This window comes from Prionailurus bengalensis, chromosome D4 (genome assembly GCF_016509475.1).
Source record: "Prionailurus bengalensis isolate Pbe53 chromosome D4, Fcat_Pben_1.1_paternal_pri, whole genome shotgun sequence".
Classification (NCBI taxonomy): Eukaryota; Metazoa; Chordata; class Mammalia; order Carnivora; family Felidae; genus Prionailurus; species Prionailurus bengalensis.
This window is the reverse complement of record NC_057359.1, coordinates 11,332,111-11,345,961: the sequence shown is the minus strand read 5'-3', so window position 1 is coordinate 11,345,961 and position 13,851 is coordinate 11,332,111. Positions and strand designations below refer to the sequence as shown.

Sequence of the window (13,851 nt, the reverse complement as noted above, 5' to 3'; positions counted from 1 at the left end):
ATTCTGTATGTAAGACAAAAACAAAAAAAGACCTAAATTCAAAAGAAAAAAAAAACCAAAAGAATATAGGCTTGAGAAAATGTACTTGTTTTTCTCATCTCATGTATGAAACATACGTACAAAGCACTGGAAATAGTGTCTAGGGGCTCAATTTAGCACTCAATAAATGAGTGCTAATTCTTATTAATTATCATTACAGGCAATGGCTCATGTTAGCAGGCCATCTTCCATTTTCCCACTGGGGAAGGCAAGCAGTACTGAAGGGATCCCAATCTTGCGAAAATCTTCGCTGTAAAGGATGCTAGCCCTATTTCCCAGGGGTGGGCAATACACTGAAAAAAACTGCTCAAGATTTCTCAAATGCCGAAGCAAGAGAAGGTAATTACAGAGGATCAGTGTTTCTGATCCGTCAAGGAAGGGCTATCGCCTAAAAAAGAGAGATAAGGCTTGTTCTGCCCTTTCCAGAGCCACAGCCTTGAATTGAACGGTGAAAGTTACAAAGGAACATGGTGGTTACAAGAAAGACTCTCCAACATGGAAAACACTCAGCTCATAAAAGGATGGGATGCCCTGAATAGAGAGCATACTGTTACCGGTGTGAATGCAGGAGTTTCCCCAGGCCAGGGTGATCAAGAAAAGCTTCCTTGGCACATCCTCTCTAGATGACAATCAGGACAACCACCACAGCCACGGGGATAATGACAGCTGACACTTCTAAAGAAACTGCCCAGCACTGCTCCACTTTAGATATACGCACCCATTTAATCCTCACCACCGCCACTGGGCTCCACAGCCTGTGCTCTTAACCGCGACTATACGCTGCCTACCTCCCACATTTAGAAACCTGAGCACTAACCTCTCTCCCGCATTTATAAAACGAGGATAACAGCATTTATCTCAGATGATAGTGATAAGGAGTAAATGAAATAGATTTGTTTGGTACCTAGAATAGTGCCTGCCACATAGCAAGTACCTTATATACAATTGTGTGTGTGTGTGTGTATGTCATTTCAGCTTTTAAGAAAGTTTTCTACTTGGATGCCAAGTTAGGGGAGGAATAAAGAACCGGCCTGGCTACAGTGAGCAATGTGACTTAAATTGTTTATTTATTTATTTTTGTAAGTGCAACTCAAGCCTTGCTGATTTAGGATCGATTCTCTAACACAACAAAATGAGCCGTGAAAAATACGGGCGAAGCTGAAGCGAGAGTTGTGCAGTGAGGTCCGATTCTCTGTGTGCACTGCCATGGCTGATCGTAAGCAAGGGCGTGAAGAGAGGGGCCTCATCCATCACCCACTGCTGACTTCTCTTACCATCCTCAAGGCCCCGGCCAGCAATTCAGTTACACTTTTAGCAGAAGCTTTAATCGCGTCAAACACTGGACTCAACCCAGATCTACTTAACCAATGCCCAAACCTAGGTCAATCCAATCCATTTCTTTTGCACCTGCCATCCAACTGCAACCAGCCATCCAATGTGGCCTCATAAACCTTCCTCTTGACCTTAAGTCACTGCTTTATGGAATTTCACAGAGGCAACATTAAATCTTTCCTTTGCTCAAGCTTCTGAATCTACTCCCGCCCGCCCCTGAATATCCTAGACTACTTAATAACTGGAAAAAAAGAAGCAATCAGATACAAGTTCTTTCTACTTTTCAGACACCTTCTTCCCCACCCATAGACTTCTGCAATAGCAAATCAATTCAGCAGGTACTGGTATCTTTGCCTAGCCTTTCTGCTCTCCTTTCTGCCTTCAGACCTCCTTTCTCAGGCCAACCCCTTCTTCTATTCACTGATGCTACTCAGGAAATAGAAGTTACATCTTCCTTGGTTTGTTGTTCTGGCAACTATTCCCGTCTCCCACCTCTCTCTTGGATCTTCAAACGTTTCCTACTCTTCTATAAACATGGCTATACAAAAAAAAAAAAAAAAAAAAATCCCTAATTCTGTTTCCCTTATAAGCCTTGACACTTTCTCCGACCTTACTGCCAAATATCTAAGAGTGGTCTCTTGCTGCAGGAGTGTGACCTGTTGACCTAATGTAATAAATGTGAATCAGTGGAACGCAACACGCTACAGATTATTCTTGATTATAAGCAATCTTTTAAGTATGTTTAAAGGTTGTGACACCCAACATCTGCGTATTTGGTGACCGTTCATTATTTTTTCCATTTTCATTGTTTTTCACAAATATAATAAAGGGAACTATACCACAGACGTTTCTTACATAAGACTGAACTTTAACTAAATGTTGATAGGTGCTTTGGGACTTCGAGCACAAAGTTGATAGCACAGCAATGCTAATACCTTAAACATGTTTCTTTGAAGGATAATTCTTACATGAGCTAAGTCCTCACATTTTACAAAGTAATGACTAATGTTATAAACAAGAATGTGATCGTGTGAATGGTCTCTATAAACTCTTAGAGCTACATCTGATTTAAAATTTACCAACCATATAGAAAAATAAGCTTAGAGAAATAAAGGTTTCCCTATACTTTCAGGAAAAACGATCTGGCAAAAGGACCATAAAATAGCAGAGAAGATGCTGTCTTTAACAAGAAAGCAGGCCAGTGAGAATGGGGTACAGAAAACAAGGGGATAGAGCACCAAGGGTCAGATCCCTTAGGGCCTCCTAGGCCAGAATCAATACAATTTGGTACACCGGGAAGCAAATGAAAAGCTTTAAGCTAGGGGATGGAAGGATCACATGTGCAATTTTAAAAGGATTACTGTAGTTGCTTGCTGTATGGAGAACGAATGGATAGCCAACCAGAGTGAGTGGCGTAGGGACAAGTGGGAATTAGGAGGCTACTTGGGAAGTCTAAGAGGAAAATGATGGAAGCCTAGGTCAGGGTGGCAGTTTAGAAAAAAGTAAGGTGACAGATTCTGGAAGAGAAAATCAGTTAAGACTTGGTGAAGACAGGAGGAAAGAAAGGAAAAGAGAGGCCAATGACATGTTGGTTTCCTGAATTTATATACATATATACGTGGAAATGAGGAGTAAAACACCTTGTACAATATATACTGAATTAACAGAAATTACCTAGGGGAAGGGAAGATGAATCTTACATAGTAAACGGCAGACTTTCATTTTTTTACTCCACAGATAACTGCATTGTTTAAATATTTTTATAATCAGCAGGTATACATTCTTTCATGGTTAAAATTAACAGGCAATAAAAAGAACCAAAGCATTTGCCTGGCGGAAAAGGATAGGAATGACATTTTAAAGAGAAGGAACAATCCATCCAAAGGCACGAACACGTGAAAGTACATGGCATATCTAAGGACCATCAAGTAGTCTAGTGTTTGCAGAGTGAGAAGGAAGGATGTGTATTGGGATAGGACAAGCAGGGTTGTACAGTGGTTTTCCAGGATGGCCAGTTCATGAAGGACCTTATTACATGCCAGGCTAGAGAAAGCATTCCCTAAACTGTGGGAAATGGGGAAGCAAAGGAAGTTTTCAAGCAGGAAGGTGAAAACAAAGCAAGTTTTCTACTGGACAAAGATCACTTCAGAGGCCGTGTGGAGACTGGGTCAAAAGGAAGGTGAGACAATGGGCGAGGAGACCGCCTTAGGCTGGAACATAAGCTCAATCAGAGGCAAAAGAAATAGAGAAGAGGAGAGGCTGGAGATTCATTTCAGTAGACAGAACTTAAGTGATTAAGCTGGATGTGACAGGAAAAAGGGAAAGTCAAAAATGCTTCTCATGGTTTCTAGTTTAGAAAATCAGAGAGTGAGGACATCAATTTAGGTAATTCAAGAACAGGTTCAATGAGAAGATGATAAATTCTGTTTTGGAGATGCTGAGGTTAAAGTAGCTCTGGAAGCAGGTTAAGGTACCCAACAGGAAGCTGGATATATAGGTTTGAATTTGAGGAACAAGGTCAAGACTGAAGCATGTGAACTATTACCCAGAACAGAGAATTTTAAGCCTATATAAACAATCTTACCCTTGACATAATTTCACTGAATTCTTAAGGCAACTTTCAAAAGTTGACCAGTTCCATTTATTCTCATAGCTGTAAAAATTCCACACAATCATTAAAAGTCTCTGTAAGCAGTTCACTTAAAGAAAGTCGGAGCTTTTTGTATTGGTCTCTCTTTTATTTTTTCCCCTTCCCCTTCTGCTGCCATTCTTTCTATCTATCCAGTAAAGGGAGATATAGGAAGTATAATATAGAAACGCTTGTTATTAAATATTTCCGTATTTTGTCTTAGTTGTAACAAGGCAAGGAAAAGAACATTTCAGAACTCTACCTAAACGAAACCTAAGTTAAGCAATGATTTACCTACGTGACCCTCCACTGATTTTTCTCTTGCACATCACTGACCCTGAATCAATCGGCAATCCCAAAGCAGTCGACTCCAGCTACAGCTTTAACTAGAGGTTCCTGACATGACTCCACGGTTCTGTGGTTGCTCACTGTCAGAAATCCAAGTTACACTGTACCTCTGTCTAACCGATGATGCCCTAGTTCGTTGGGAGGTGGGGGGGAAGGACCTGTTGGCAAGGAAACAGCTGCTTCCCTCCTGAGCCAGGGAAAACCCCGAAGGTGGCAGATGGGCAGGACAGAAAGGTGGCCAAAAGCTGCTCTGGCTCCTTGGTGGAAAGGATTTTCACTGAGGCACAACTGGATATTTTAAAGCGTGTCAATCAATGAGAGACTTTTATCTGCCTGGGGGCCCTGGTGAAGTCCAACAGAGCTTCCCACATTTTCTATGTTTGAAAACCTTTTAAGTTTGCAGTGGTAAAAGAACCTGGTCTCAGTCTATGTACAGTGGGCTGAGACTGCAAGGCACTGGCCCGTGTCACTTCAGGATTATACCCGAGAGAATGCACTTTCTGGTCTAAAAAAAAAAAAAAAAAATTTTTTTTTAAACTTTTCTGTAGCGATATTTGCATGACTAATTAGAATTTCCATTAAAATTTCATTAGAAAACGCTTTTCTTAAATGTTTACTATTATATAATTTTAAAAGACTTGTTGCAAGCTTTTATATTTTGCGCATCATTCCCCCTCCCAGCCACTTATGTACCCAGAAAATTAAATATCCAAGGACTCCTGGGTAAAAGAGACAACCACTGGGTTGATGTGTTATAACTAACATTCTTTTTAAAAAACTGCTGTAAATACGTAAGTTATTCTTCAAATAGAAATCAGCAATCACTGAAAAGTAATACTAAAAATTAGTGTGGGCATGAAATATGGAATTCTAAAACATCAGTTTACTATGCTGATTAATTCAACATTTATATTTGCATCAGAACTTAATAATCCCATAAATAAATAGAGCTCTCAATTATTTTAAAAAATCAAGGGATAACATATGTATTTAAACATATTAGCAGCATAAAGACGTATGCTTCAACACACTTATTGGGAAAACGTCTGAAAATATTACTACACTGAATTCAAGGGCATCCCGCAGGAACCTGACATAAAAGTTCTCTAGAATAACAACATTTCAGGAAATTCCAAAAAAAGGAAAAGGGTCAGATAGGAAAGAGCCTCAAATTAATTGACAAAGTTCAGTGCTTGCTCCAACTTGATTTTTCTCTCCATTGCAAAAAAAAAACACACCCCGAGTCTCAGATGGGTGGGTGAATCACTTAGATGAAAGTTCATCTACTGGAATAAATGGAGAGGCCGCTTGGGCAGGCGACACAGGAGAGTCGGTGGTAGTGCTGACTTTCGCTGGTGAGTTACAAGAAGATCCGGCACTGCTACTGTTTCCATCAAGGGTATCAGAAGATACACACACACCGGGATCTGACAGCTGTGCAACGTCAGAAGAAAGCATGTTGGTGATGCCCTGGAAAAATCTCTTTGGCTGATACTCAGTTTCCATTTCACATTTTCTTTTCAATGGTCCAAGAACGCTTGGTCTAATGCAGTTGATGGGACTCTGGCTTCTCCGGGTGGTAAATCGAGTCGTTGGGCTGGGAATAGGACTTGGAGGCAATCCATTGCTACTCACAAAACTTTGCAAGGATGGTGAGAAACACTGCTTCCCAATCCCCCGGGTGGGTGACGGTGCTGGTGACACCGGAATGAAATCGATGCGCTTCGGGGAGGCGGACTTCTCCACATCGTTGTCACTCAGGCTGAAACTTTCCTCCCAGGAGTGGCTTATCTGCATTGCGTTCTGCACCTCGCGCTCGTGGACCGTCTCTCGGTTGATCAAGTCCATGCCTTCCTCCTGTTTGATCTGGTGCAAGCGGCTGCTGTGCATGCGGACGGGGGAGGCCGGCAGCAGCAGGCCGTGGCGGTTCGGGAACGTTGTGCTGTTCCGCCTGGCGCTCGGCGCCTCGGCCTGGAACACCGGCGAAGTGTCACTGAGGCCGTGGATCAGGGGGGCGCTGTTAGACCTCCTGAGGCCCCCGCCGGCGCTAGTGCCGCCGCCCTCCGCCGGGCTCCCGCCAGTACCCGGAGGCAGCTCCAGGTCTAGCTCCATCTTCTCCTGAGCCATGTCGGGGGCAGGGAGGCGGGGGCGGCGCTCAGAGACCTAGGACTCCCATTCCCCGCAGTCCAGGGCCAGGGCCGCCGCCGCCGCCGCTGCCGCCGCAAATCTGTCAGCGGGCTCGTTCTTTTGCGCATGCGTGCCCTTTCGCGCAGGCGCGGTGAGATTCCTCTCCCCGCGGCGCCTGCTTAATGCGTAACAGCCTCAGCGCAGCCCTAGGGGGAGGGGCGAGGACCGGCCGGGCGACTATTCAGTACGTTTCTTCCGCAATTAGCTATTGAGCTGCGAGCTCGCGGCTACGCGTGTTTACAAGGCTACCGTATTCCAGAGTGTGCGCTTATAAAATCAGAGCACTGAAAGAGACGTCGTCGATGATAGGGGGCTGCATGAGGGGGAGTGGAGCTTGGCCTCACCAGGGAGGGCTTCCCCGAGGAAGGGACAATATCCTGAGTTCCGAAGGAGACAACATGGGTGCTGGGTAGTGAACCCGTCCAGGAAGCGGTACCAGCTTGGTGGCAGGCGGGAACCAGGAGGGGAGGGAGGGAGCGTGGGCTGCGGTGGAGACTGGGGGCCGTCCTGTAGGACGTAGCGGACCAGGGCGGATTCTGGCCTTTATCCCGAGAACAATGGAAAACTTCGGTTTTCAAATTTCAAGCAAGGGTACGGCAACTGCAAAGCTCGCCGGCTGCTGTCTGCAGTCCGGATGGTTGGGAGATTAGAACCTACAGGAAAAAGACCGGAGGGGAGGCAGTCCTCTAGGCCACAGAAGATGGTATTTGCAGTAAGGTGTTGGTGTGGGAGAGGAGATGGAGAGAATGGTAAATTGGAGAGCCACTGAGGTCAGGGGAAGAAACCAATGTGTCGTTATACTGTTTCACGGTCCTATTTCTAGCACAAGCATGTGTGCCCAGTAATCTTCATTCAGTAGGAGAGATTAAACGAAGGGCAAGTCTTCACACTGGAAAACTACAAACACAATCCTCCGCTTAATATGAACTGTGATAGCTCCTTAAAAATGGGTTTATACTTACTCCTTCATGTATTTTTATTTTGCATTCTTACTATGTACGAGGCACTGCTAGGAAAAAGGCCCTACTATGAAGGCGTTTCATTTCTACCGAAGCCAGAGAGAGATAAATAAGCTATTTTCAGATAGTGGTAAACCTCAGGAAAACACAGGATGGTGTGATAAGGCACTAGCGGGAGGGGGGCAATTAGAGCGGAGATCTAAATCCAAGAAACAAGTTGCGTCCACATCTGGGGGATGAATATTCTAAGCACAGAAAGCAGCAAAGCCCAAGGCAGACGTGAGTTTGGGGAGCGGGCAGGAAAAGAGAAAACGGCAGCTGAAGCACAAGAGGGAGAGTGGTGGGAGGACATACAAGAGTTTGGATCTCATCCTAAGTACAATGAAAAGCCACCGGGGACTTTAAAGCAGAAGAGTGATATTATCTGGTGGAGGTTTTAAATATCGCTTTGGCTCGGTGGGAACGAGGCTGAAAGAGGGCAAGAGTGGAAGCAGAAAGGCAGCGGAGGGATGGAACCAAGATCCGTTTTGGAAGTAGAACCAAAAGGATAGGCAGATAGATTAGATGTAGATGATGAAAGGAACAGACAATTCAAAGGCAACCCACAGGTTTCTTACACTGATAGATGGTAGTATCATTCATTTACGGAGATAAGGAGGGAGTGTGTTTCAAAAAGTGGAAATTAAGAGTTCCGGTTTGGTCGATTTGAATTGCAGGTGGCTATCAGATATCCGTGTGGCTATCTGAACTGAAAGGAACCTTAGAGATTTTTGTTCATCCTTCTCTTTCTGCGGCGGAAGAATGTAAGGTCCAGAGAGGCTAAGTGACATACTAGCCATCACACAGCTTATTTCGTAATGGGAACCAGTACTAGAACGAGGTCTTCTGGTTCCTAGTCCATGCCTCTTTCTCCACTGTATCTCAAAATGCTTTTATTTTGAGTTCCCTATAACATACAGGTCCTAATGATACAATAATGTTGGCTATTCATGCCTGTAATTGTATAGAAACTGATTTAAGCTTCCCAAGTGTCAGACACTATTCAAACTGCTTCACATGTAGTCCCTTGCTTAGTCCTCACCACAACCCTAGCAAGGAGGTATTATTGTCCTCATTTTGCAAGGGTAATCGAGATGCAGAAATTAGGCAACATCCCCAGGATGACAGTACACAGAAGCATCTGGCTTTTCTGGCTCCAGAGCTGGGGTACCACACTGACTCCTCCAAGTGCAGTGATGTTTTAGGACTGAGACAAGCCATTTCCAATTGTGAGCTCTGTGAAGACAACAGGACCCAAGACAGGGTAACAGAGTGAAGATGTTCTCATACAGAAGTGACAGCATGATAATAAAAATGGTGAATTTGCTCTACATGAAATACACGGAGAAGAACCGTAATGGGGGCAAAGTTGGAAACGGAAGTCATGGGGAGAGAACTGGGGCTCTGAATGCCAGGCAAAAGGGCCCATATTTAACCTGTGAGGCAAAAGGAAACCACGAAAGGTTTCTGGCAAGAGGAAAGACAATGAGACCTACGCTTTGGGCCCTGCCAGGAAGCTGAAGGATGGAGCCAGCTGGAAGGATGGAAGCGGAAAGAATCCACTCCTCGGACCTGCCGGGCACTCTCAACAGTCCACAGTCCCCCGTAATCCTCACTGCGATCCTACCAATTAGACACTGTTATGCTCATTCTGTAGAGGGACAACTGAGGTTCAAAAATTGCAAAATGCCCAAGAGGTACGTGGAAGAACCAAGATGGCCCAATCTGAATCAAGATGCCGCTTCAAACCCTGCATTGTTTTTGCTACCCTTTCCACGGAGTGGACAAGGGGAATCTGATGGCCAGCTGTGAGATGAAAAGGAGGGTCTAAACTCAAGTTGAATTCAAGCAGAAACAGGATATGGGTTTGAAAGGCAGGCAGGTAACAACAGTATCTGACCCCCTGTGTTTGGAGACTATGGAGAGAGACGTCACAGGTGACAAGTTTGAGCGTGAGTGGCTCAAAGAATGGTACAACACTAAATAAAAACAGGAGAGACCAGAGGAAGACCTTTCAGAAGGACACTGCTATTGGATAAATAGAAAAAAGCATTAACGGCAGAACTTCCCAAGAGCCACGGCATATTGCTAATTTGCGTATTATTAAAGTATTACTAACGTGGCTCAAATGTGCCAACACTGTGTTCATCCTTGTCTGGACAAGTACAATGATCTTTACCAGTAAAGCAAAGAGATGGTGGTAAGTGCACAAAATCAAACACCTGTGCCCTTTGGCTCCTGCCTGAATACACTTACCAGCTATCTTTACTCATTTCTTTGTTCCCATCCCTGTCTCTATAGTCCGTTCCAACCAGTGTTCAAGGTAATCCTCAAGGGAAGACTTGAAGAGAACCCTTCAGTGAGTTCTCATTCAGAGAAAAAGCCAATGTCCTTACAACGGTCTGTAGAACTCTATGTGATCAGTGGGTCTCTGCTGTCCCTCTGACCCCGCCTCCAAATACTGCCCCCCTCACTGCCTTTCCTCCAACTGCAGAGGTCCCTTACTGTCTTTCGGCCCACTAGGCAGGCTCCCCACTCCTCCTGGCTTACTCTTCTTCCAGTGGACGTCAATCCCTTCAGGTCTCGGCACAAATGTCATTGAGAGGCTTTCCCTGACTGTCCCTTATAAAAAGCAACAGCGGCGCCCAACACCAAACCTACACTCATGCCCATACCCCTTACGTGGTCTGTATTTTCCTCTAGAGCGCCAAATGACATATTTGCATATATAGTTTTCTTGCCTCTTGTCCTCGAGAAGATCAGCTCCACAACCACAAAAACAAGGCCTTCGCTTTATTTCCCGCTGTATGCCTAGTACCTAGAACAGGGCCTAGTACGTCGGACTCAAGAAGGAGTTGTGAATCCCTGTGTGAATGAATGATGAATGACTGAACGGCCTAGCACAGCTCCATTGAAATGGAAGAAAGTTCTATTGTTTGAAACTCCAGCTTAGCAGCCTTTTCTACACAGAAAAGATAACGTTTATCTATTTTTGAGAGAGAGAGACAGAGCATGAGTGGGGGAGGAGCAGAGAGAGAGGGAGACACAGAATCCAAAGCAGGCTCCAGACTCTGAGCTGTGGGCATACAGCCTGAAGCGGGGCTCGAACTCAAGAACTGCAAGATCATGACCTGAGCCAAAGTCACGTGCTCAACTGACTGAGCTACCCACGCACCCCTTTTTTACACTGATTCTGAGTACTTACTTGGACAATTTGTTTTCTTTTATCGACATTATTATTAAAGTGCCCTCCAGACCACACAGGTTGATCTACTGAACTAACGGTTAGGTGAACTGAGAAACTGAAGCCCTAAGTTTCCATTCTTTTTCAATCATATGCTGATACACTCCTGATAGAATTAAAATGCTCAGTGCTGAGGACTCCAAGCAGTGTTTAATATATTTAGTTACTGCTTCCTCTCAAAGGGATAAATGAGAGAAAACAGCCGCCATAAAATGCAATTCAGCCCGCTGCAAATGAATAATGCCAGAGGCAGGATTCAGGAGACTGTCCCTGAGTCAATTCATCCTGGTTTCACTCTGGTATGAATTAAATACTACACATAGATAGTTGATATTCATGCTCACTCCTGAGTCATAAAAGCAGATTTCTATTCAATAGTTAAATTTTATTGTGATTAATATTGTATGTTCTTAAACCAACAGATAGTTTCCTTTTAATTCCTAGGGGCAGCTTTTCACTATTAAGCCCCAAGCATATGGCAAGGCAAATACCTACCTCTGGATCCATACTGAATGAATTTAAAATACAAACGTGTGTGTGTACATGCTTTTATTATTTTTTTATTTTTGGTGAGAGGGAGAGAGAGGGAAGGAGGAAGGGAGGGAGGAAGTGCATGTGAGTTGGGGAGAGGGACAAAGGGAGAGAGAGAATCCCAAGCAGGCTCTGTGTTCAGTGCAGAGCCATAAGAGGGGCTCGAGCCCACGAACTATGAGATCACGGCCTGAGCCAAAGTCAAGAGTGGGACGCTCAATTGAATGAGCCACCCTGGTGCCCCTATATGTATAGTCTTAGATGGACTGACAAATATCTCAACATCTCACAGTTACTAGCATCACCAACCCAGAAAAAAAATACTGCAGAGGAAAACTTGACTTTCAAAGTATAGAAACTCAGCAGTGTCCACTAGTTCAACAACTTAGGAAAAATGCTGGCAGTGTCTACCAGAAGGAAATATATGTATGCCCTGTGGTTGAGCAACTCCACTCCCGGGTATATACCCCAGAGAAATGCATGCTTACGTCTCCTAAAGACATGTACACGAATGTTCCTTGCAATATTATTTGTAAAAGCACCTAACTGGCAACAACCCACATGTACATAAACGGTCGAATGGGTGAATAAAGTTATACAATGGAATTATTTATTTAACAACATGAGTGAGTTACAGGATGATACCTCATGGAAGAAACCGAACACAAAGGAACAAATCCTCTATGAGTCCATTTTTATGACGTTCAAGAACAGCCCAAATCCATCTCTAGTGGTAGAAGGTCAACATACTGGTTACCTTTGGGACAAGTGACGGAGAGGGGCACAAGGAAGTGTTCCACTTCCTGATACGGGTGCTGGTTACAGAGGTATATACACATGTGAAAATTCATTAAACTCAATACTTGAAATGTATACACTGTACCGTATAAGGAATCAGGAATCATCGACCTCAAAATGTTACTGATGCAGACGAAGAGAATGGGAAGCTGAAATGTAAGTGGAGGGTGGAAGAGAGTAAGAATGTATTTCAATCGAAAGGAAGATATTCTGTTCACACACTAATCACGAGTTTAAACTAGAATCTCTTCCAAATCTCTCTGACACACAACAGTATCAGCCTAAGAACAGCTAGCCGGCCTTGCCAGCCGGAAGGATGGACAAAGACACACATGCACTGCCCCCCACCCCCCCCCCAACACACACACATACACTCACTCCTCAAGCTACGTTTCACTGGGGTCATAAACACCAGCAGCCTCACGTAAGCACTGGATACCTGTCTGAAGCTGGTTACGGATCATCAACACAACCGCTGCCTCTCCGTGGTCCTGTTCCCACAGTGCCCTCAAAGCTGGTCACTTCTAAGAAAGCAGGAAGGAGGAAACGAAGCCCATTTCATAGCCTTGGACTTTCTCAACTGTGTATTTGTTCAAAGTCAGCTCTGTGATACCCCCACCCCCCCTAGCTGAATTCATGAGATAGAATGGTCAAAGTAAATGGAGTCCAGGAAATTGGCAGGGGCTGTCCTCATATATGGCAAGAATGAGAACTGTATTTAAGGACATGATTTTGACCACAAGGAACTTGTTTAGTTATTCTTATGAAAGAAAAATAAACACAAGATGACATCAGAAACTGATCAACCATTCCATCTCTAATTACTGAGAGTATGCTAAGTATAGATATGCTCTACAGTGTTTACCCTCAAGGTTGCTTCACCTAATCCCTAAAAACTTTCCGGTAAGGGGCGCTTGGGTGGCTCAGTCAGTTAAGCGGCTGGCTCTTGATTTTGGCCCAGGTCATGATCTAGTGGCTCATGAGTTCCAGCCTGGTTGGCATCCTCTCTCTTTCCCTCTCTCCCTGACCCTCCCCTGCTCACTCACTCTCTCTCTCTCTCTCTCTCTCTCTTTCTCTCAAAAATAAATAAATAAACTTAAAAAAAAAAACTTTAAAGTGACAGCAAGGATTAGAAAATCAGAGCAGTCAGGGCACCTGGGTGGCTCAGTTGGTTAAGCATCCGACTTCAACTCAGGTCATGACCTTGAGCTTCATGGGTTCGAGCCCCGTGTCCGGCTCTGTGCTCACAGCTCAGAGCCTGGAGCTTGCTTCGGATTCTGTGTCTCCCTCTTTCTCTGCCCTTTCCCCGATCGTGCTCTGTCTCTCTCTCTCAAAGAAAAATAAACATTAAACACTCTTGCGTTTTATTTTTCATAACCACTGAAAGCCATCAGAACACTCACACAGAGCAAGGCCCATCATATGCACACGGGCCAAATGGTATAAAGGGGCCTCAAAGCCTTAATGGAAGAAGCCTCATAGACTAGACCCTCAGCAAAGTTCAAGTAAAGAAGTAAATGTGAATTGTAGTTATTTTGTTCAGTTTGCCCAAAGGAGAACATCAAGGAAGATATTACAAAGAGCCATCCAGCCCCCACACTCTACCGCCTTAAGTCTTGCAACAGAAGAGAAAAAGGAGTTGACTTCACTTGTCCCTCACTGGTTTTATGTGTTTTAGGCAGCATCCATTTTTTGGTGCCTTCACTTTGGCCAGACTTCTAGACTGTAAGCCAAGGCCAGCACGG

The 13,851-nt window shown here is 44.4% G+C and overlaps 2 protein-coding genes across 3 annotated transcripts in view; both read right to left on the bottom strand.

Annotated features, from left to right (window-relative positions):
* The window catches only part of PIP5K1B (phosphatidylinositol-4-phosphate 5-kinase type 1 beta), a 318,684-nt gene that overhangs the window by 231,387 nt on the left and 73,446 nt on the right, over positions 1-13,851 (bottom strand). The window lies entirely within an intron of this gene.
* Positions 3,994-6,606, bottom strand: PABIR1 (PP2A Aalpha (PPP2R1A) and B55A (PPP2R2A) interacting phosphatase regulator 1). Its single transcript, XM_043566260.1, has one exon. It carries the CDS (start codon positions 6,473-6,475, stop codon positions 5,612-5,614), a length of 864 nt encoding a protein of 287 aa, XP_043422195.1. The 5' UTR covers positions 6,476-6,606; the 3' UTR covers positions 3,994-5,611.